Below are 25,232 nucleotides of genomic sequence, written 5' to 3'. Positions count from 1 at the left end.
AGCCTCAAAAAAACGTTTAAACTTCTCAGTCCAACTCATGGACTTGAGGTTTAATAAAATACAGCAACAAGCTATGGGCCTGAGCCATGAGATTAAGTATAGTTCAAACATTTGAAATTTTGAACACAAATTATTAAACAATTGTTACAATGGTCTACTAGCGTACACTGTTCTAGTGTACACAGTGTTCACGGTACTAGTGTACACAGTGTACACTGTACTAGTGTACAGTGTACACTGTACAGACAATCAAATAAAGGAAATTGGAAGATTTTTAATTATTATAAAATGTTGAAAATATTTTAAATTAGCGTGGGAAATCTAGAGAATACCTCTTCAAATTTTGGAGGGGGGGGGGGGTGGTCATAAATTTGATTGGCTAATCTTTATAAAACACATCGACAGAATGAATTCCATTTTTTCATATAATGATCGTACCATGGACTTCATTTTTCTATATAAAGGGAGTGTACTTGAAATTTGAAAGGGATCACTGAAGCAATTTATGATTTAACCTTAAACTAAGTTTTTATTTTTGTTTTGATCCTACTTAAGTTGAGTATTCAAGATTTTTTTAAAACGTTTCTTAATTTAAATCTAAAAAGATTTCATTGTCGATAGACTAGAGTAGGAAAAGAATTAAATAATAAAACTAAATACATTTTTTTTATAATTCGTCTTGTTATTCATTTCAAATTTCAAGAACACTCGCTTGAATACGACCCTTTTAGGGTCGTTTAGGGGAAAAGATTGGTTAGTCCTCGTCGATCCTAGAGGAGGCCCTAGAAGGGCCGGAGTGGGAACACTAGTCAGAGTAAAGGACAATAGGAAAGTCCACATTTAGACACGGAACGCGGTACTTCACCTCACCCTAGAACAAAATCAAGCAATCACTTCCTCCATTTGTAGAATTAATCACTTCCTTCATTTTTAGAATTCTTAGAATTAATTGGTAGAAAATTGATGAATTCTTAAGAATTATGGAAAATAAATGCATTCTCGGAAAACCCAATTAATTTTTATGGAAAATAAATGCATTCTCTGAAAACCCAATTAATTTGTATGGAAAATAAATGCATTCTCGGAAAACCCAATTAATTTTTTATGCATTCTCGAAAAAAAAAAAAAATTTAGGGAAAATAAATGCTTTCTCGGAAAAACAATTAATTTTTAGGGAAAAATGAACAAATTATTCGGGAAATCCCATTAATATTTTGTGAAAATAAATCAGTTCTCAGAAGTAGAAACAATATTTACGGAAAACAAATCAAAATCTAGGAAAAACCATTAGATTTTTGTGGAAAAAAGTGAGCTGGGAAACGTTTTAAAAACACTCATCACCTGGGGCCGAAGATTTTTATCTATTCTGCGCATTCTTCGTTTTCCACCACGCTTCCTTTATACACATCAGCAGTTATACAAGGGACGGTCAACGTAGTTTCAAGTCACCCTCCATGCAAAAGATGACAATGTCCGTTTCACATGTCAATGTCCGGTAAACTTGAAACCTTAATCTGGTAAAAACGTGGAAGATATCGTTATTTTCCATGACGCGAAAAGTGAGAATTTCTGCATTGATTCTTATTAGTAAGAAATGCGCAAGTCACTTTTGCAGAGAAAACGCAAATGAAAATGAAAAGATTATAGAAACAAAAACATACATTTATAATTCATACTTTACCAGACAAAGTTTTTAATCCTTGTAAATCGGGCGTTGCCATATTTACATGGAGGGACACTTGAAGTTACGTTTATAGATCAATAGAAGGCTGGGTTCCCCCATAGATAAATAAATAAACATAGATAGCTTATGCACGCAAAATCACCAAGAATTGTACAGTCCGCGAACTCATACTTCTAGGGGTCAAAGTGTACTTCAATGATAAGCGGGATGGTTTGGTGTTTTAATGGATTTCATTATTATTAAACCACTCAGGAGTGAATTTCATTTTGAGAATATCATATTGACGAGAACTAACTTAAATTTCTCTCAACAGAACTCATGTACACCACAAGTACTCAATGACATAATAACAGCCAATATCCACAACCGACCTAGTTAATCTATATAATAGGAATATCTTTAAAGCATCTCTGTAGATTTATATCTTTCAAGATGAAAAATGTCGTCTTATGCGCAATCTATCTTTATCTATGGGGTTCCCCTGATAGTGTTTCATAATGAAACCACATCATCGAATTTTTATCATTATTATTGATGTATATAATCATTGTGAAAGAGTTTTTATTTGTTAATATTTATTTATTTGTCTTATTTTTCAGATTATTCCTGAACAATTGTAAAAAATATTTTTGGCATTAAAAAGGAAAACCATAATTGCATGAAAAACTGTCTTTTGACGTTACGTTAAATTAATGGAAATACATTTTCATAATCAAGGACAACTTAAATAAATAAATAAATAAATAAAACAGTCACCCATCAGTCCGAAATAAAAACTAAATAATTAAAAGATGTCAGATGTTCGGTTAATGTAAAAATATAAAAATCCATTTATAAAACTGATGAGCACCTTGCTGCCACTTCTTCATAGAACTCATGTGCAAGATCTCCATCTTCATCGAAGTACATTGACCTTAAACATTTCAGTACATTGACCTTAAACATTTCACTACATTACTACATACACCTAAAAATTACAGTACATTGACCTTAAACATTTCAGTACATTACTACATACACCAAAACATTACAGTGCATTGACCTTAAACATTTCAGTACATCTAAATTCAGAACATAGATCTAAACATTTCAGTTCATTGATCTAAACATTGCGGTACATTGATCTGAACATTTTAGTTCTTAGACCTGAACATTTCAGTCCATAGATCTAAACATTTCAGTCCATAGATCTAAACATTTTACTACATAGATCTGTTTCAGTACATTGATCTAAACAGTTCAGTACATAGCGCTAAATATTTGAGTACATTTTTATAAACTTTGTAGAAAATTGATCTAAACTTTACAGTACATTAATCTAAACATTTCAGTACATAGATCTAAACATTTCATGTCCTTAGATCTAAACATTTTACTACATAGATCTGTTTCAGTACATTGATCTAAACAGTTCAGTACATAGCGCTAAATATTTGATTACATTTTTATAAACTTTTTAGGACATTGATCTAAACTTTACAGTACATTAATCTAAACATTTCAGTACATAGATCTAAACATTTCACTACATAGATCTAAGCATTTCAGTTCATTGATCTAAATATTTCAGCACATTGATCTAAATATTTCAGTACATTTATATAAACTTTTTAGATTGATCTAAACTTTACAGTACATTTATCTAAACATTTCAGTATATAGACTTAAACATTTCAGTATATAGATCTAAACATTTCAGCACATATATTTAAACATTTCAGTACATAGACCTAAACATTACAGTTTGTTCTTGCTTTTCTAGTTATTGTTATTGATCTTTTGTGTTTATTATTTTTTTATATTGTCCTATTGTTATTGTCATTGTTCTGTTTATTACCCTCCCATGAAGTTTTACAAAATTAGAAATAGAGATAACAAAAAAAAACCAAGCTTTGGTACCAGCCTTATATTGGGCCTTTTGAAAGTTTGATGTTTTTCCTTATTCCATTCCGTTTATCTTTGATTTGAATGTTTTTGTTAATTATTTGCTTTTTTGCTTTTGTTATTGTCATCAATTTGTAGATATTGTTTTTATTTTTTGTTTGTTATTATTATATATTTTTTTTAATTCTTCGTATATTTTATCGTTTTTTGGTTTGTTAGTGTTCTCTTTCTTTTTGTCATGGTCATTGTTATGGTTATTGTTTTTTTTTTCTTACCCTTGCCGTGAATAAACAAACGGAGTTCCTCCCTTGAAGCTGGCAACTACCCGGTCAGCATCCTAAAATTAAACATTCACCCATAATACCATGCAGGGAAAAATCGAAGATAAATTTAAATTGTATCAATCTCCAGAATAATTTAATCTTTTATTAAATTCAACCAATCAGGGGGGCGTCTGGAGAACCCCGAACAACCAATCAGAAGCCGAGAAATTTTGACGCGCAATCAATTATGAGAACTTTTATTGGTCGGAACAAAGTGGAGATATCCAAAAAGAGAGAAAAAGAGCAGAGCTGGGAACTTCTGAATGGTGGATATCTGGATTAATGCTTGATCCACTCTTTTTCTTAATCTCGAGATTAAATAATGCTTGTTCTTCACTTGTTAGTAATCTTCAGATTAATTAACCGATCGGGTTTAATGATATCCCATTCTAAAGTTTTCAGCTCAGATTAACGAGAAAGTGTTCACAGTGGATATTAAGCTTAAGCGATCGAGATTAAAGGTATCCAATTTTAAATTTTTCAGCTCTGTCTGCATATGATGGAGATCAAAACTTGATTCCGATATTCACAACATAAAGTTCTGAATTGAGATAGATCCTGTAATACTTCCATTGTTATCTAGGATATTCGTTAAGTAACCGTATAGTCAATTGCGCCAAATTTATTAATAGTGATGTAATTAATATGGTAGTAAACCTCATATTTGTAAACCTGAACATATATATTACGTAGTACATTATCAGTACCCTAACTACGTTCGTAAACTAGAATATTCTGTATTCTCTGTACCCAATAATAGAAATGAATCTTTAACATAAGAGTTGACTTTTATTACCTCGAAATTGAATTCCTCCGAAGGTGAACCATGGTATGTGAAACTACTTGATAATTTGTTTACTAGCCTAGAACCAGTTTGCCCCATCCTAGAACACAATAAAATCTTTAATTAATGTCGAAACGATATCTACAGTTTCGTAATTATATCATGTCTAACATATAAGATCTATGTACAAAATTGGCTAAATACCTGGGAATAAAGTTGTATCACATGTATCTGATTGCGAAGACCTGTACACTTTCTCAGAAAGTCTTCCAACATCGATCAGAACATATTGTTTACCTAAAAACCAAATTTAAGTAAATGACAAATGGACAACTTCGTGAAATAGAAGTTTTAATTGTAACTTTTATAAAATTTACAGGACTGTAATAACAAATATCAGGGGAAATTATAGTGATATTCTGGCGTATTTAGGTTAAGTAACGTACTGTACTAATCGTACTTTTTTTTCTCAAATCGTATTCGTAGAACAAACTGGAAAGGCTAGCTGCGCATTAAAGAATAATTTGACGCCGCGGTGCGTTCTTTTGTATTTTGTACTACAGTTGGGGAAGCTTACTAAAACAAAAATTAAATTAAAAATAATGTTTTTTTAAATACACATATTTTTTATGAGCATATAAAATGTAAAAATTATTTTCTTAATATAATTTTTCTCTTGTACTTTGTCAATTAAGCGCAATATAAATATAAATGCCGCGCTGCTAATCGACATTCATCAATAACAAAAATAAAACCACAACTTTTTATCAAATTTATGTTCCATGCAAATGTAAAGATATCTTTTTGTACATTGCGTTTGATTCATCCCTCCTCCCCATTTAAAGATTTTTTTATAAAATTGAAAATTAAAAGTCTTTTTATATACAGTGACCATTTTGTTTAAATTGTTAATTATTAAATTATAATTAATTTAATTTCACTTTAATTTTCAGAAACTTCAATCTGTAGATTGTGTGGAAACCTAATTAACAATGTGTTTTTTGTGAATTCTGCTCAGTTTGAAATTAGAATTTTAATCTTGATAGACCAGATAAAAACACAAAATGGAAGCAAAATCTTTAACCTTATTGGTAAATTGTGCTCTATGACAGACCTGCTTTTTGTATTAAAATTATGCATTAGAAATCCTTTTATTAGTCTGAAAACTGTCTTTCTTAATTGTGGTTTCTCTGTGAAACTTTCGTAATTCTTGCTTCAGAAATAACTGATAAATATTTAGAGTTAAACACTTTTAAGGTCAGAAAAGCTACGTTATCTATTACAATATTGATCAGATTTAGGTTTTAAGAATATCTTTATGAAACGGGCAAGATCATCTTTAAATGGAACAATTCCAGGAAATTATATAACTTGAATATCAACTTTATAAGTGACTTGGCTCTATCTTAAGTTATAACTTGATTCTAACAGTCGTCTTCCTTATCTACAGCTTATGGGTTCGGCTGTATATAGGGGAAAGGGGGGGAGTGAAATGATTTTTCAAGATAATGTATCCCTGGGTGAAATTTTACCAACTAAATAGAGAAAATCTTACAGACGGGAAGGAGAAGACATTTTTGAAAGATAACTTTTAATCCATTAACTCGTTAAACTTAATATTTCTTACATCTTAGGTTATGTTCCTTGCAATAACCCGGTGTTCTTTACGCAGAAACATAAAGGTATATATTTTTTATATTTGTAAAAATTACAATTTTTATTTAAATTTAATTAAGGAAAAAATGACTGCTGCCCTTAATTCAGATGTTCGGAATCATGGATCTGAAAGGTAGTTTTTACCCTTACCTAATACCTAATTCATCTTAGATCTTTGTTTACATAAAAGTGTACTGCAATGTCTGTAATCTGTATGGAATGAAAACAAACTCAGTGGTAGTGATCAAGAAATACATAGACCAGGAACCGCCATATCTCATGCGTCAAGTCTGTGTACTGCAGTGGGAGGAGATCAATACAAAGAATTCAGGGGCAGCGCATTATTTTTGAGGGAAAAGCGCCCAAGGGGTGGAATAAGAATATATTATTAATTGTATTTTCCATATCGACCAGAAAGCCAAAAATTATAAGTATTCGCTCTAACCTGATATATTAACTTGCTTTTTGTTGGACTATAATATCACATCAGAGCTGTAGTTCTTTCCCTCCAACTTCTGTGGGGGCACTGGGTTTGTTTACATTCCTCCCACAGTGTAAAGTAAATAATTGCGTATATCTGGATTGGGCGTTCCTGTTTATAGTTCCTTGGTAGTGATAAGGCCGAGTTTTGTATATATTTTGTCCAGAAACTGTGGTTCACTTATTTTGGAAACAAAGATATGTTGGTTCATGTTGTATCTTTACCCTAAAGAGCCCTAGTGATGAGAACCAGTATTTTAAAAAGGATAGTAGACGTAATTTCAAGTGATTAGCCATTTTTAGTGTGGAATGTCCGATTCACAATGGCATTTCTAAAATAACTGTATGATTGAAAATAGATGAGATATTCCTATCTAGTTTCTCTACAAAGATGACATGCTGATTTTTGATTTGTCAGAATATAAAAGCAACGATATATTTCCCATTTAGGATCAAATAAGTTTTAAATAGTACCATTTTCAATCAGACATGCCACTTTTGAAATGGAAAGTCACTTTAAAGATATTCTTTTTATATTGAAGTACGAGTCGGCAAATAGAAATTATTTTAGAATTACTAAATTTTAATAATTATTATTTTTTGATCTAATAAGCTTTTTTTAGAGAAGGACACAGTTTGGAAGTAATGAATTTAGAACTCGAATCAGGGAAATTATGTTCATTTAACTGCAATTGTATTTGTAATTAGATTCATGTATGTAACCAGCATATTCAGTAATATTCAAATTTGAAAAATTTATTTTTATTTCTAACTGGAAAAATATAAAATCATTGAAATTTTAGATTGTTTGGAATAAAATATATATTTTTTTTTTGAAATTTCTAAGACTGTCTTAATATTTATTTATACAACCTTTATCATTTTTATGGGTCTCTAAAAAAATGTAAAAATGAAAATGTAGAAATACTTCCTTTTAAAAACTTAATTTCTCGTGACAGAAAATCCTTCTTTAAATTGTTCACTCCCTGAAGAAGAAAGGAAAACATTTCTGTGGAGGTAATTTTTTAATTTATCTAAACACGCTTTGATAAGATGGGGGGCATGGGGGGGCCTCGAAAAAAAGTAGTTTTTAAAGGGACTGTCATTAAAACTCAAAGTGTTCCTTCCTTTAAAGAGTTACATACACACTATATTGTTTAAAACAGTCCCTTATAAACCTATTTTTTTCTTTAAACCTATTAAAATGAGAATTATTTTGTAACATATGTGTACTACTTTATCCCGCTGGAGGTCATTGATTGATTGATTGGACATGTAATATTAATCTATATATGTACTTTGCTTGTCTGTTTGGGTGTTTGTTTGTGTCCAATGAACGTCAAAACGGCTGAACCGTTCGGGTCCAAATTTTGTGTGGGACTTTACATGTCCCCAGGGAAGGTTTGCAGATGATCAAAATTTCAAAAATTTGCCTCCAAAAAAATTCGATTTTTATTAAATGTTGAAGTTCTACGACTTTTTTTTAATAAAATCCGCAACTTTTTTGTTTTTGTTTTAAAATATATGCTGCATGTTGATGCACTGCGCTCTGAAGGCGGTCCGGGGGTTCCATGTCGGGTTCCTTTTCAGATCTTTCATTATTTCTAATAGAAGATAAACGCCTTGTATCGATAAAAAGCAATAAAAGTATCCGACGTTAATCCCTCACATATAATATAGCTATACAATAAACAATAAGAGAAACAAGTTTAAATCTCATTTCTAATTTTCAAAAATAAAGCTTAATTTAATGAACTGTTTACGTATTTTCAAGTGACCCTCCATTTACAGAGTTTTATATACGGTTTCAGAACAACGAGAATGGTATACTTGTTTATCTGTCTTGTAAAGAGATAAATTCTGTTAATGTTCATCATTGTTTCTACTACTTATGTCCTGTAATCGAGCTGTTCGTGACAAATCTTAATAAAAAATGATCAATTTTCATATGAAAAAGAGCTCCGATTAAGCTTAATGGTTTTATCGCATGTATTTTTTCAAACGGACGGGTCGTGTTGAATTATGTCGATTGTCCCTTTAATCAAACTCTTTTTCTAGGATTGGGACCTCTCCCCCTTCCTATTTCTTTGGTACAATCCATGTACCGTACACGAGGGTCTGGAAATATCTTTCTAAAAATACACTGGAAGCATTTACGGTAGGTGTGCAAGTTAAAGGGTTTACCAACAAAGGATGAGACGTCATGGTTCCCTGCAAAATGTCGGTTCGTTTCATTTAAAGAGTTTCAGATCGTCATTCAAGTGTGGATATACCTGATTTTCTGGAAATAATTATTGGCTTTTTTTTGCTAATTTGGAGAAAAAAGATAAATTGACAGCGAAAGGGAAAAATTGGACATCAAAAGGATAATTTGACAGCGAAAAGGAAAAATTGGACAGCGAAAGGGAAAAATTGGACAGCAAAAGGGAAAAATTGGACAGCAAAAGGGAAAAATTGGACATCAAAGGGGAAAAAATCGGACCGCTAAAGGGAAAAATTGGACAGCAAAAGGCAAAAATTGGACAGCGAAAGGGAAAAATTGGACAGCAAAAGGGAAAAATTGGACTGCAAAAGCCAAAATTGGACAGCAAAAGGGAAAAATTGTACTTCAAAAGGGAAAAATCGGACAGCAAAAGGGATAAATTGGACAGCAAAATGCCAGTTTTTTTCAGCCTTATTTATATTTTTTACCCAAAAATGTTATAAATGTTTCCCTACACATAATTTATTTTCCCCAGTTCATCCATTAAAGCCATACAAAAAAACAAAACATACCTTACTCCTGCATCCGAAATCGGGATCGATTTTTTTTTCAAGAGCGTATATAGGATCCGGATCTGTATCCGCATCAAGATGAAAAAGAATTCTATTTTGTAAAGTATGTTTGAAGTAAATATTTTTTTCTTCTATTTTTGTTAATTTTTTTTATTTTTTAGAAATCCGGGAAGGTATATTTTGAGCTGGATTTAACCAATCCCTACACAATCAGTGCTCTTACTTCATGCCAACTCCTTCCAAAGGGACTTAATCTTTCCCAGGTATATGTTTTCTATAAAAAACATCTAAACACAATTTTCTTGATATTCTTCACTACTGTTAGGAAGTTTGGTGCAGGAATAAAATATGTTTTTTATTTTATCGTTTAACTCTTAATTTTTTTAAGATATTTTTTTAAAGGTCAGAGCTTGCATATTTAAATATATTTTTTATTCTTCAAAATAATTATCAATTATCTCCTTCTTCTTAACAACTTTATTCAATACTAAAAAGAACAAATTAACAATAGTATATATCATTTGCAAAAAAGTGGAGAGAAAAATTCTCTCCTTACAACTTCGTATCTATTGCTGTAATGAGCTGCTTTTCGCAATTATCTATCATTGCAATCTTTGCTCTGTTTTGCTGGTTGTCAGGGTCTAAGAACCCAGCTACCCCCCCCCTTCTCATTGATTCCTTTTGAAAATTTTTGATTCACAATTTTTCAAATTATATTGACTGTTAAAGGTGTTGCCTCCTGGAGTGTACAGTAGGCTGGAGTCCCATCTATCCTGGGTCCGCGGACAGGGACAAAATTTGATAATAAATAAAAAAAGCAAGAAGTAGTTGAACTACGTAGACTACGTTGAACCAAATAGATTACCAAGTACAATAGGTGGCAACAGAGAATTGGATCAATTATACACGACGTCACAAGTGTCTAATATAACAAGGAAAACAAATTGACAATTGACATGTTTTCCAATATTAAATAAAAAAGTGTAAAAACAGAAAATAAAGAACACATAAAATTGCACTTATTTTACTGTAAATAAGCACTTTATTCTAAAATTATCACTATTATCAATAATTTTGTCGGACACACAAACTGAGTTGACGTCAGAATACAGCTGTACTGGGAGTGTACAAATTTTACATTGCCATCTATTGTACTAGAAACTATTTGCGTTGAACCAACTGTCAAAAACTTTTTTTTGCATCAAAAAGTGGTTCCGTTAACGGTACAGGGCTATTAATTTATTTATTGATTGAAGAAGGCTATGCGGCACTTATTTGGCAATCTAATTTTAGCAATATTTTGTTAAGAAAAAAAATCACAAAATATCCTAGACCCAAGTCATGGCATTATTTGCTTCCAAACTTAGTGTTAACTATTTCTAAGGTAAAAGACGAGTGCCCAGTCTTCAATCAATAATTAAACTATTCCTGTTTATTTAGCAAAGTAGTTCAACTTCTTCCCGATATTCATAAAATTTTGTCCTAGATGAAGAACTGGGTTACAGAGGACCAAGAGGGTCGGGGACTGTACTCAGATTATCTATTCAATACTATAACAGGTAGGGGAGGGGAGAGAAGCGGAAGATTGGGATGGAAAAGGAAGAGAAGGAAAGGGAAAGAGACAGGGAAAGGGACAGGGGAAAGGAAAAGGAAAGGGAAGAAAATGGAAAAAAGAGAAGAAAGTGAAGGGAAGGGGAAGAAAAATGAAACGGAAAGGGCAGGGAAAGGAAGTAAAGGGAAAGGAGAAGAAAGGAAGACAAGGAAAAGGTAAGGGGAAGGCTTGAAAGAGAAAGGGAAGTGCGGGGGGGGGGAGTAGGGGTTGAGGTAGGAAAAAGAAAGACAAGGAAAGGGAGGGGTGCTTGACGGATGTTTTCGGGTTTTTCGGTTTGATAAATTCATAATATTCTTTTATTTACTAAAATATATATTTAAATAATTTCCAGGTAATTGGGAACGTAAACGTCCTATCTGGGCAATGTTGATGGTGAACGGCTTAACGCCAAGTGAGATAGCATCACGTGGATTCCCCGTCCTTGACCTGTACCTTGCCCAGCTAGCTGACCAACTCAAGAAATTGGTAAGGATGGTGACCTTCTTTAAGGGGTGGGGGGGGGAAGGGGACGCTGTAAAGAGTGCCAGAAAGAAATAGTTTAACTATCCATACCGTATACAATACCAATATAAGTTAATAAGGTACAGTTTGGAATCGAACATGCCGCCCTTTAAATGAAGAGAATTTGTAAATATCGAATATTGTTTAGAAAGGAGCTGTAGAAAGAGTTGAAGAACAATGTGTTCCACTTAACGGACTAACATACGGACAGGTAAACACACAATCAAATATATTACAGTTTGATAGATAGATAGATAGATATTACAGTTTAATAGATAGATATTACAGTTTGATAGATAGATAGAGTTTCATCAATTCAATAATTTTGTCAAGTAAAAAGGTTTTGGAAATTGTTTGTTCAGAAATGTTTTGGAAAAGCCGGTTCTTCATTTATTTCGGGTTTAGCGTGTAGAAAGTAGGACTTCATACCTACTAGCATGATTTAATTTCACTTCATTCCAAATTGTGCTGAGTAATGAGCAAGTTTGAAAAAGATCTGTTTTATTATTATTATTATTATTATTATTATTATTATTATTATTTAGGGTTTTTAATGAATTTTTATTATTTAGGTTATTTTCTCTTTGAATAAAACCCTTCAACATCATGAAGATATAAGGTAATTATTTTCTTTACCAAGTTTTTTTCTTGTTTGTTTATTGATATTGGTATTGGTATTGGTATTGTTGTTTTTGTAGTTGTTATCGTCATTATCATTATTATCCTTGATAATGATAATGAGCATTATCATCATTATCATCATTATTATCATTATCATCATTATCATCATTATCATCATTATCATCATTATCATCATTATCATCATTATCGTCATTATAATCTTTATCGTCATTATCGTCATTATCCTCATTATCGTAACTATCGTCATTATCGTCATTTTCATCATTATTATCATTATTATCATTAGCATCATTATCATCATTAGCATCTTTATCATCATTATTATCATCTTTATCATCATCATCATCATTATCATCATCATAATTATCATCATTATCATCAGTATCATCAGTATTATCATTATCATCAGTATCTTCATCATCATTATCATCATTATCATCATTATCCTCATTATCATCATTATCTAGAAGTGGTAGATCAATGCCCCAGTATACTACAGATGATCTGATAAACAGCTATAGATGTGGCAATATGGACTCAGTCTTCAATTCTGCGCAGGTTTCAAGGAAAATTAGTTAAAGGGAGTGGTCCTTGTTATTAGGTTGTTACCTATTTACTATAGAATTAAATAGATAGTAAAATTAATACTAAAGTTTGAACAAGAAAACTCTGAAATAAGAAGATAACTTAAGTTATGAATCTCAATAGTCCAAAGAGCATGATACACAGCAATTGTGCACTGTAAACAAACCAATTTAGCTTAATAATTGATTTATCAGGTGTTTTTTTTCTTCTTTGAAACAACATTAAATAAACTTTCGTATTGTTATATTGTCTTTTCTTTATTCCACAGTTTTCTGGTTCTCACTGCATCTGATATTTCTTTTTGATGAAAAATCTAAAATGTCTGAAATTGAGTGAATTAACCCCTAAACTTTGTCGGCTATCCGCTCAACTGTACTAATTGAATCTGGGGATAAAAGTTGATTGGGCAGGGGGGGGGGTAATATTTTTAAAGAAAATATATTATTTGTGCCCCTGATTTTTTTTTGGTAAAGAAATTGATTTTTAGTAAGAAGTTTCTTTAAAAAATTATGGTTCGCAAATGATGATTCTAAATCCTTCAAAATATATTTACCCCTGAAATTTTGTTAAGGTTCCTGTGTTAAGCTCTAGTACTCAGCTATCAAGAGAAGAAGAAAATATTTCTGAAGAAATTAACAAATATTTCAAAGAACATTTACTGTACAGGTAAGTTTTCTACTTGCTTTCAAGGGAGATATTCGCCAGTCGTCGTCGTATAAATCAATAAAATAAAGACGACTTTTGATTCAAGGGAGATATTCGCCAGTCGTCGTCGTATAAATCAATAAAATAAAGACGACTTTTGATTTTCATGTTTGACTTTCAAGGGAGATATTCGCCAGTCGTCGTCGTATAAATCAATAAAATAAAGACGACTTTTGATTTTCATGTTTGACTTTCAAGGGAGATATTCGCCAGTCGTCGTCGTATAAATCAATAAAATAAAGACGACTTTTGATTTTCATTTTTGACTTCTACCAAGCTTTTAAACAGCATGGATACATAAACATGGAAACAAAGAGAATTTGTCAATTAACAGCTTCTCTTTGTTTACTTGTAAACTTGTAATTTGATAAAAGCTTGTTAAACATCTAAAATAGAAAATCCGTTTAAAATTCAGTGATGGTGATGGACCAAACCTCTGTAGAGTAAAAAAGTAGATGTTAGTTCCACATTTATTGAAAATATATTTCGGTCTGGGTTGACCCTCGTCAGTTCTAACGATATAATAACCATCAAAATCGATAAAAAAAAATAAAAAATGTAAAAATCACAAGAAGATAAACAAACAAAAAGATTATTCAAAATAAAAATTTGGGCTGTCAAATGGACATAAGGGAAAAGAACTCAGATTATGAGATGGAAAAAAGATAATTTGCAAATATTCACTTTCTAAAAAAATGTTTTAAGACAATTATTATTCCTTGAGATTGTTTCTTCACAAAGATTAAAAACAAACTGTGTAGATGTGTGAATATAGAGTTTGGGTGGGGGTCGATCTAATTAACGAACTTTTGCGTGAGTCAGGGGAGGGGGAGGGGGGGGGAACGGCTTGTTTAAGGAGGGGTATTTAAACCTTTTAAAGAATTGGACATAAAAAACTCTTTTTTTAAAAAAAATCCGTTTTCTTTGTAGTTAAATAAACGCAGACCACTGTAGGTGAACTGAATCTGCAGTATTAAAGAGAAAAATTTTAGGAGTCGTTTCACACCTTTTAAATAATTCCACCTTTCGAGATATGTTAAAGAACTAAGTTAATCCATTGGATATTTATTAGTTTTTTTCTGAAGAGATTAAGCCAAGCAAAAGTTCCACTATCGCTCGTTTTGATTAATCCTCTACCAATGAAGATATTTTATCTTCAGTCTAATTCCATTTTGCAAAATTGTGCCAGAAACTACGTTTTTGAAATGCAAAAAGCTTTAAGTTTTTAGTCTTTATGGAGTGAATGTTAAAAAGTATAAATGAGTTATTAAAACTTGATTTTATAACGATTTATTTTATTTTAATTGTTCTAGGCGAAACCGTAGAATGGGATCTAGGGTTGTAGGTAAGTTATTACAATTAAGATTTGATAAAAAGAAAATGGCATGACATTGCCTCTGTCTCAAAAAGTACAGGACTTTTTACAAAGCTGATCTTTTCAGAAATTTTTCTAAATTTCAGAAGTTTATTATAAATGTAAATTGTTCAGAATTATTGCTGAACAACCCTGGAGACTCGTTTTTCTTTGTGTTCGGGGCCGGACATTTTGTCGGAAACCACTCAGTGCTGGATGTGGTTAGAAATGCAGGTAAATTAAAGTAGGGTCAGTTGACAACAGAACTAGCTAAATATTCGTGTGTTTAAGTTGTATCAAAATATACTTTTGACCTCATTCTTGAATTAGTAAAACTATTTATAGCACTGTTATTTTGGTTCGCAGTGTTATAAAGTTTTTGGACACAAATTTTCTCTTTATCGAGAACCTTCGAGATAAAGAGAAAATTTAAGTTTAAAAACTTTATAGCACGTCGTGCCAAAATAATAGTGTTATATGTTATTTTATGAAACGTTTGTGTACTTATCTTATTTCAATGGCTATTTCTAGATCAAATAAGCTTTGAAAAAAAGCAGAAGTAAAAAAAGTTAAGTTGATTATTTTGGAAATATCCTAAATTTTTCGAGAAAATCCTGGGACCAATCAAAACTTTATAGCACACGTGCTATAATGTACAGCTAATTTAACTTTATAGCACGAGGATATATACTTAATAGCACGTTCATTATGAAATTCACCATGAAGAGAGTAAGAATGATAAAGTACACAAAAGTTTCATAAAATTCATTTCCTAANTGTAGACCAAATCCTAACAGCATGATTTTAATTGCCAAGTCTACATTCTAATCAAAATCCATAAAACAACGTGTAATAATAATGATGATAACAATGATCGATTAAGATTCCCTTCGTGGAACCCCCAGACCGCCATCGTAGTAATTGACTGTGCCTAATACCAGTTATTCTATCTAGGGATGATTTTGTACAGGGTGGGTAACCTTGGCGCTTATCTTATGTAACATAAATTTCTAAATTGAATATATAACATGTAATTAGATAAGAATATCCTGAAAATGAAAAAACGTAAATTTCAGGCTTATCACCAAGAAAGTGACTCCTTTTAATAACATTTACTTAACTTGTTATACTTACTTTCATCAATATTTAAACTTTACAGCTTTAACTCTCTGTAAAGTGTAAAATAAAAATACTAAAAGACATGTGACGGCATACCCCGGTTAGATCAGGGAGCTATTGGACAATCTCTGGATTCTTGATTTGATTTGATTTAGTATTGATTTATTAGATAGGATGAAGGTCAAATGAAAATCGATGCAAAAGAAGATATTTTTTATTGATTTTGCTACAATTTAAGATGAATATTTCACAATTTACTTACTCACTGTTCAGGATTTACTGTAGAAGAAGTAAAAGCAGAAGATGATCTAAGTAAATGGAGATCTCATGGAATCAAAGAAGGTAAGTAAGGATAAAATTAAAATACCCTTTTTTGTCTGTACATATGTTTCAAAAATAATATTTCTCTAGTTACAGTTCAGATGGTATTTCAGGGTTTTGAATTTAGACAGTTTTTCAATACTGGTTTAGTGCAGCTTCTTATGTTTTGGAAATGGTTGATAGAAGCTTCTTCAGTTTTGGAAATGGTTGATAGAAGCTCCTTCAGTTTTGGAAATGGTTGATAGAAAGTCCGTTATTCTCATATTTGATTTCATTCTCATGGAGTCAAAGACGGTCAAGGGAATAATAATGAATAAAAAATGTTGCCAATAATGATTCTCATGTTACGGTTCAGACGGTACATGAAATTGAATGAACAATCTCTTAAATAAACTCAAATTTGTTTAATCCAAAAAATCTTTGCACCCAGATAAGATATTTCAAACTTTAATAATTTGATCCAACAGAATTCTTAGTTTGACATATCTAAGGCCTACGTCATTGGGTTGCAAAGATATAGGGATTAGAAAATCAGAGTTTTTGGCAACGACTCACATCCTTTATCTCTAGATGTTCCTAAGCCTCGGAACGGAGTGGTGGTTGGAACCTTCGAGGATTTATCTCAAGAGGAGAAAACACGAGCCTTTCTTCAGCTTCTTGAATACAAACTAAAAGTAGAAAAGGTAAACTGTTGTTAAAGAGACTGTAAGCGTAATTTCTAGTGACCCTCCATGCAACGATGACAATGCCCAATTTACAACAGTGTCCTTATTACCTTATTTTGATAAAAAATGTTTTTTTGACTTGGAAAAGATTCTATTTCTTAGTTTCTTTATTTCTTCTTTAAAGCAAGAAATGCGCAAGTCAATTTCGCAGAGAAACCGCCTATTTCATTGAATGATGGGTTTTCCTTTATTAATAATAATAATAATGAAAAAATCATATTTAAATCTAATTCATACTTGATCATACAAAGCTTTTAAGAGTACTGTTGTGAATCGGGCATTGCCATCTCTGCATGGAGGGTTACTTGAAATTACGCTTACAGCTGCTTTAATAGTTTCCAAAATCACTATTGATCAGGCAGAAATTAAAGCTAGAATACACGCATAAAGTAGGGTAAAAAAGATTTATTCTCTACAAAATTAACCAAAATTTAATAGTTTCCGAAATTACTCATTCCAAGCAAAAATTAAAGCTGAATATACGCTTAAAGTAGGGTAATAAGGGTTTTTTTTTATTTTCTAAAATTATCCTTTTTAGAAAAAATATTTATCTAAAGAAATTAAAATTCATCTTTAGTCTTAAAGAGACTGTAGACGCAATTTCAAGTGACTCCCATTAATTGAGCTGAGGGCCAGGTCTGATCTCAACGGTACCCTCAATCCCTTTATCTTTTGAGAAATAAAGTATTACTATTTTGTCGTATCTCAATTAAAGGGACTTGCGAATTATGATGTAAACCGATTAAGGATATTTTTAGAAAAGATACAAAGGATGACAACCTTCTCATTTTTACTAAGATTACCAATAAATGGGTATCGGTGTGAATCGGGTACGTCCAAATTTTAATGGAAGGTGCTTGAAATTTCAACACTAGTCCCTTTCAGGAGAGCGAGGATAATGATAAGAAGGATGATCGATTTCACGAACTCTGGCAAAAGCTTCCAACCCCGCAGGTCAACACTAACAGGTTGGATTTTATTGTTTAAAGAAACCGTTTATTTATTATTTATTATTCATGCTTTATGGATTTAGAATTAAAAGCTGAAATAAGCATTAAAAATCTTTTTTTTGACTAATTAGAAATTTTGAAAAGTTGTTTCACAAAATCCTCGAAATTTACCAAAACCATTTTTGCTGGGACAGTTTAAATAATGAAAGTGAAATAAAAAAAATTTATTTATCTAATTATTTAAATGATATTTTTTCTGCTTAAAGGGAGTGACCCTGTAGACATGGTAGTTAAGCTGACAGTGTGTGTTTTAGAATTCATTTGAGACATATTAGACAAATTTTTACGCTATACAATTTTTCAGAAAAAGCGAAAATTCGATCTTTAAAACTAATTTTGGTGACAGCCTAGTGCCTGCCCTGCAGGTTGTGACGCGCGTCGCGCGCACGTCTCCCACGACACCACTTAAATAATTTCTCAACAACACTGCATTCTCAGCTTAACTACCATGTCTACGCGGTCATTCCCTTTAACAACTTTGCTTAGAAAATTAGATGTAGTAAAAAAACTGAGTGTGTTAGAACAAATCCGATTTGTTTATATATCAAAGTTGTGATCTCTGTTTGTTCGTCCGATCATAACTCAGGAACCCCTGAACCGATTTGACTCACATTTTGATTGTCGAACTCTGGAGTATCACTGCAATGGTCTTAGCTTGAATTTAAGATTATAAGTTGAGTGGCCCACTTTTACAGGGGAAGATCATAGATCGTAATTTTCGACAAAGCACAACGCTGGGTTCCGAAGCTAGTTAATATTGTATAAATATATATATTTTAGTGATACAGAGGATGTTAAAGCAGTCCGAGAATCCATAAAGGTATAAAATAAAATCTATAAAATAAAATATAAAAATTAAAAATCAATTTATTATTTTGTAATGGAATGTGATTGTTCCAACTAAGGGGTATCACCCCCTTCCCTCCCCGACCTGCAATTTACGGCAAAAATTCAATTGCGGCAGTTTGCTCTCCAGGAGTACCAGGAGCAGGAGCGCTTCCGAAACGTTTCTTTTTGTAGAAATCGAATACTTTGCTCTTTTGGAACATTTTTTTTTTTAAATGAAGAGTCTCTTTTTGGAATAAATGTCTGTTTAGGTTTGGTATGGATTATCTGGATCGTCTTCCACCTTCCCTTCTCTTCATCTTCTAACTTTTTTTCTTCTTCTTCTCCCTCTTACAAGATGATAATTCACGGATTTCAAATCTCAAGGATTATTATGGATTATTTTCTTTAGTAGTAATTATTATTTTTGAGTATGATTGTTTACCAAAAACATCAAAAGTAATGCTTTTTTCAAAAAATCTTCTGTTGAATTTTCATTTTTAATGATAATGTTTAATTTCTCATGATAATGTTTAAGAATTTTTGATTATTTTCATTGACTGTTTTTTGAAATTTTATTGGTTACTACTTTCAGTATTATTATTTTTAATGACTATTTGCATTTAATTAATGTTGTAATTAATTATTGTAATTACAGCAAAAAGAAGGTAAAATTGATGAGAAAATACTTATCGCTGTTTTCTCAATTTTGTTAGTGCTTAGGATCCGGATCCGTCAGATAAGCAACATCTCTGGATCTGGAACAGCAAAAACATGCGGAGCCACGGTTTCGGTTCAAGAGGCAAAATATTAACAAAATGTAAAATAACTAATTGCTCTCATGACACAAGAAAAATGACCTTTTGGATCCGGTTCCATTTTTGTTCAGGGCGGATCCAAGATCAAGATTTAAAGCACCGCAATTTTGAAAGCATTTTTCAGATAATTTAAAAAAAACATTTTTTTAATCCAACTGAAACTTTTTTACAAAATCTTCTTGAAAGTTTTTTATTAATAGATTTAAGGTTTTTCTTTAAAAAATAATTCACGGTATTTTCTCTTATTGATGAAACATGCGAGACAATGTGCTTTCGAAGTACTGTAAATGAAAAATATGAAATCTTAATCTCCAAAAATTGATATTTGCCAAATACCTCTAAATGCTCATTTTGCCGCAAATATTGCATGATTTGCCAATTATATTGTTTGATCTGATGCCAATATTGTATGATTTACCAACTTGATTTGTCGCCAATTTTCGCAGAATTTGTCGCAAATATTGTATTGCATAATTTGCGGCTAGTTTATTGTATTATTTCATATTGTAACACAAAATTGTCATTTTTAGATCTGCTGCAATTAATTTCTCATATTAAGATTTGATCTGAAATTATTTTGACTCAATTATTCTGTTCGCGTTAGATTATCATTTTCATACCAATGTCCATACCACCACCATCAAATTCCGCCTGTGTTTGTGCATTTCTAATTCTCTAATCAAGATCTGATTTTGAAACTTTTTTATCAATTTTCACTAACTCTATTTTCTCATCTAAGTCTAAATAGAACTTTTTGCATAACTATTAAAGATTAAGGAATTTGATATGATTGATTCTGATCTTTTCTAACAGTACTAAAGACTGTCTTAAAAACGCGTTCGTAAGCTATGAATATACAATATACGTAAGTAAAATTGTCGATTGTGGTTATATAGTTGCTATAGTTAGTATATTGTGCTTCCAAAGAAACATTTTGTAAACTTATAGATAATTCTCAGGGGTATTTATTTTCTTGAATTCTTTCTCCTGTCCCCTCCCAAAATTTCATTTTTTGTGTGCTAAATTTGTGATTCAATTTTTAGAAACTATGAAAATAAGACTTGTATTTCAAATTTCCCCCAAAGACTTCTAAAAATTATGCTTTTTAAGGGGGGGGGGAGATTCTTATATGCCCCTGAATTAATCTGAATCGTTCTGATCGTATGTATTCAATAATGATCTCTTAAGCATTATTTTGAACATTTTTAGTAATTTAAGAAAACAGTTTATCTTTAATACAGGGTTATGCACAAAGGATTAGACTGTAAAGACGACCTAAAATTCATGATACTAAGGTTAAATTAAGCCTTGTTCCTTGCATTTAAACTTAAGGCTTAATTAGTGATTTGGAAAAAAGGAAACAAGTTTACAGTTGCAGGGAATCTTAAATATAAAGAAAATGAACAGTTTAAATTCTGTACAGTCGTCTTATCTTCTGTGGTTAACCCTGTACTTGTATGAATATTGTAGGAAATGTTGACATTGTAAATTTGTAATAGTAGTTTGATTAAAAATCAAAACATTTAGAGAAATTTATTTACTTTCCAGTTATTGTTATATTTTTACTATAATATTTAGATTAAATTACACCTTGCATTTTTTATCTTTCAGATTTTATAATGAAGAAAATAATAAGATCTGAGAGCTACGGAGAAAAAGGGTGAATAGTCATGATTGCATTATTTTTTTATTTCTATGTTAGAAAACATTTCCATGCATTCTTTTTTTTTAAATTGTTAATTTCTCGTCTTTCAAGATCTGAGAGCTATGAAGGAAAGGGGTGATTAGTCATGATTTTTTTTATCCTAATGGTAGAGAATATTTTCATGAATTCTGAACATAAACTAACATAAACTTGTGTTAACCCAGAGTATTAGGTTGGCTTCTGATTGGTTCTGATTCGACAAGTGCTCTCTCTGGATACGCAGACGAATTAGCGGAGACAACGCCCAGATTTAAAGACTAATTGTAAATATATACCTCTTCTAAATAACCCGGAATAATATTAGTTGATTAATTAATTAAATGGAAATGTCTCATTCTGAGCGAAATAGTTATATTTTACGGTATTTATGAAAAAAAATGGCAGACAACATTTTGGAAATGGCAGGACTAGGGTAATTCTGTGATTATTGATTCATAAATAATATTGCTAAAATCATTTTCCATTGCCACAAACTATTTTTAAGGTCAAAGACGACTTTGAAGTCATCAGTAAATATGTATTATTCCAGGTTTATTCATGAGAGGATAATTAATAATTATAACTATTAATAATTTTGACTAAACAAATAATTCCAGAAATTTTAAATGTACAAATTTAATAGATTTTGCGCAATATACAATTTCTGGCTTCACATAAGAACTATGTCTAAGTCTGTTTTTCCTAATACCAAGTCTACCTAAAACTCGAATCTTTACTAAAGCCGGGGTTTACTCGTGTTTAAAATGTTAAAGGCTGTCATATCATAGTTCAAACTGTATTTGATCTTTGTCGAGGTTGAACATAATCTTATGATTATAATAAACACTTCTAGGAGAACTATTATATATTTATTAAATAAATCTGTAGGAAATCTACCAACATGAGTAGGAAGACGACATTAAGGCAATCATGTGTGTATTTTTTGTTGTTAAAGATCAAATAAACCGCACAGTGCACAATTGTTGTGTTTCATCATTTCATTTTTATTGGGACTATTTAAATCAAAACTTGAGTCAACAGTCGTCTTCCTTTTTCACAGATGTATTGGTTTTATTGTAGTCATGTAGTAAGTTAAGGGCGGGAGGCATTTATGAGGTTTTAGTCCTCAGGAAGGCATGACATTGTGTTTTGTTATCACGACATCTTAGACAAAACAATTAGATATAATATTATAACTATAAAACTAGATAAAAAGGGAGTAGAAGTATAAATATCAAGAATAATAAATTATCAATATTTAAAATGTATTCAGTACTTTTCAGTTGCTTGTGCGACGTGAGGGGATTTATTGGTATCTTAAAATAACTTTGGAGACGAATGTTTTAAATTTATTTATTTATTTTGCCCGCATATTAATTCTCATTTTTGTCAAATCATTTAGTTTACCATTGAGAAAAGTTAGTCAAGGCCTAGGATAAAATTACATTATCTGGTAGTCACTTCAATTTTGGAGTGTGGGTGTAGGACGTCCCTAAAAGAATGATTTGATTTGATTTGATTTGATTTGATTTGGCATATATGGTCGTCATACTAAAGGCTCAACCTTTTTTGGGTAACCCTGGTCAATGCAATTCAAATGGTTGTTTTTGTTTTAACAACGGTATATCCTGGCTTTAATATTCGTCTAGGATAAATGATGGACATTTCCTTGTTTTTAATCTTAAAATTGATTACTATCATTTGAAGTCTCCTTAAATGCGATTATTGGATTTAACCAGCAGAGGCAAGGAAGCTAATTGACAAAATTAATCTTTATTATTATTAAAAGTATTTAAAGGTTTGCAGTTGGGACATACAACTCATAAAGAGGCACTTAATACATGGTTACATACTAATGATGAGACTGTGAAGACGACCTGAAACTCTTCAAATATGACAATTCCAAGTTTAAATGTAGTCTTCTGCCTTGAATGTGGTCTTCAAATAGCTTCTTCAATGATTGGGGAAAGAAAAAAGAAGTTTTTAGTAGCAGGGAATAATGAATATCAGGAAACAGCAGGGAATAATGAATATCAGGAAACAGCAGGGAATAATGAATATCAGGAAACGTCAGTGAATAATGAATATCAGGAAACAGCAGGGAATAATGAATATCAGGAAACAGCAGGGAATAATGAATATCAGGAAACAGTAGGGAATAAAGAATATCAGAAAACAGCAGGGAATAATGAATATCAGGAAATAGCAAGGAATAATGAATATCAGGAAACAAAACAGCATAAATTCCGTGCAGTCATCACTGAAGTCTCATTCTTTGTTTGTAACTCTGTAGAAAATGCAAAAATTGAATTTTTAGTTTTTATTTTCTAAAATATAGTGATAGCCAGAAAACTGTAGAATAGGAAGACAACAGTAAGGCAATATTTAAGTGCATTTGATGTTGTTACAAACGTATAACTTTACTACAGTCATATTCAGAAAGACCTGGAATTAATTAACAGTTAATCATTCTAATTTACATATATATATATATATATATATATATATATATCTGGCAATTTTAAATGATTAAAAAAGGCAGACCACATTTTGGTAAGTGCAGGTCCAGGGCTATTTTGTGATTATCGTTTTTTCAAGCATATTGGTAAGATTGGTATAATTGTAAAGTTGTAAAATCGTAAAATTGTAAATTAATTCCGGGTCTTTCTGATTAGAACTTTACTTAGTTACTAAATCACGTATTAAATGAAATGGATCTGCACATTGTTGTTCCTTGGACTATTGAAAGTCACAACTTTAAAAGTCGATTTCTTATTCCAAAGTTTTCTGGTTATTACTGTATTATAGTTAAAATGTGGGGGTGATGTATTGCATGGGTGGTTAAATGGTTAGGTGTTGAGGTTATTCATGGTTCCATGATATTTGGAGGCTGACACTGCACACACTTCGGCCTCCAAAGTAAATCTTTAAAGATAGTTTAGTAAAGTTTACACAGCTGTTCATTTACAATATAGTACACATTATATTGCACGCTGTACAGTAGTTTATGTACATTAAACACAGTACAATACTTTACTATACTTAAAACTCAGCTATAAAGTATTCTACTATCCAATAAATCACTATATAAAAATACATTCAGCTCAATGAGGACATTAGTCCTTAAAGTATACAGTTCAAATATTAGTACAGATCAGCTGATTTGATTACATGCGTGCTGTACACTGTGTACTATCCGGTACATACGGTGGTAACTAGAATTGGCGTGTTCATTCTTTCTTCAAGTGATAAAAATTACTTCTGATTTTTTTTATGTACCTGATGCAGCCTTGAAAATGTTCAAGGCAAATTTTTAAAGAATTAAAAAAACTAAGCTTTGAATTTTAGTTAAAAGAAAGAACAAAGATGACATTTATTTCACTGTTTTCTTTTAATTATTTACATTTATTGGCAGATTGCTTGAAAACATCTGATTTTAAAGCTCAGCTCTGGCGTTTTGTACATCTGTATTTGTAGCATTTCAGATTTCAATTTTATTAAATAACATCAAAATTAACGAAATCTGAACGAACGTCTTCATATCTCGCGTAATATTGGAAATGGCAGGACTAAGGGTATTTTGGCATAACTATCTCTAGGATTTTACTTCTAAATTAGGTTGACAAATAAGTGCAGTATATAGATAATAAATGAAATTCTACGTTCAATTCGTCTTTCTACTGTCATGTTTCATGGGACACCCTGTCTGCAGGGTGTTCTTAGAAAATAGGAATTTGTAGACGAC

At 31.3% G+C, this 25,232-nt stretch overlaps 2 protein-coding genes and 1 long non-coding RNA gene across 3 annotated transcripts; 2 read left to right on the top strand and 1 right to left on the bottom strand.

Annotated features, from left to right (window-relative positions):
- Positions 1–350: 350 nt before the first annotated feature.
- LOC111697115 (tumor suppressor candidate 2) lies at positions 351–5,185 on the bottom strand. The gene is made up of 7 exons (XM_023467003.1): positions 5,136–5,185; positions 4,880–4,972; positions 4,688–4,775; positions 3,844–3,905; positions 2,535–2,597; positions 1,342–1,396; positions 351–871 (listed from the first exon to the last, which is right to left on the bottom strand). The coding sequence occupies exons 3-7, from the start codon at positions 4,772–4,774 to the stop codon at positions 806–808; spliced, it is 333 nt and encodes a 110-aa protein (XP_023322771.1). The 5' UTR covers position 4,775; positions 4,880–4,972; positions 5,136–5,185; the 3' UTR covers positions 351–805.
- Positions 5,186–5,632: 447 nt separating this feature from the next.
- On the top strand, positions 5,633–19,506 carry LOC111697114 (metalloprotease TIKI1). The gene is made up of 21 exons (XM_023467002.1): positions 5,633–5,766; positions 6,310–6,357; positions 6,412–6,464; positions 7,435–7,478; positions 7,771–7,828; positions 8,870–8,969; positions 9,748–9,849; positions 10,316–10,375; positions 11,073–11,145; positions 11,530–11,663; positions 11,848–11,910; positions 12,272–12,318; positions 12,809–12,899; positions 13,498–13,592; positions 14,945–14,976; positions 15,121–15,219; positions 16,378–16,446; positions 16,996–17,108; positions 18,036–18,118; positions 18,941–18,980; positions 19,258–19,506. The coding sequence occupies exons 1-21, from the start codon at positions 5,740–5,742 to the stop codon at positions 19,345–19,347; spliced, it is 1,521 nt and encodes a 506-aa protein (XP_023322770.1). The 5' UTR covers positions 5,633–5,739; the 3' UTR covers positions 19,348–19,506.
- A 1,906-nt stretch (positions 19,507–21,412) lies between these two features.
- LOC111697113 (uncharacterized) lies at positions 21,413–22,399 on the top strand. Its single transcript, XR_002764234.1, has 2 exons — positions 21,413–21,463; positions 21,681–22,399. It is a non-coding gene; the product is annotated as an uncharacterized LOC111697113 (long non-coding RNA).
- Positions 22,400–25,232: the final 2,833 nt, after the last annotated feature.

The sequence above is a fragment of the Eurytemora carolleeae genome, unplaced genomic scaffold, assembly GCF_000591075.1.
Source record: "Eurytemora carolleeae unplaced genomic scaffold, Eaff_2.0 scaffold201, whole genome shotgun sequence".
NCBI classification, from domain to species: domain Eukaryota; kingdom Metazoa; phylum Arthropoda; class Copepoda; order Calanoida; family Temoridae; genus Eurytemora; species Eurytemora carolleeae.
Note: the sequence above shows the minus strand (reverse complement) of the source record. Positions and strands in the feature narration are given on the sequence as shown.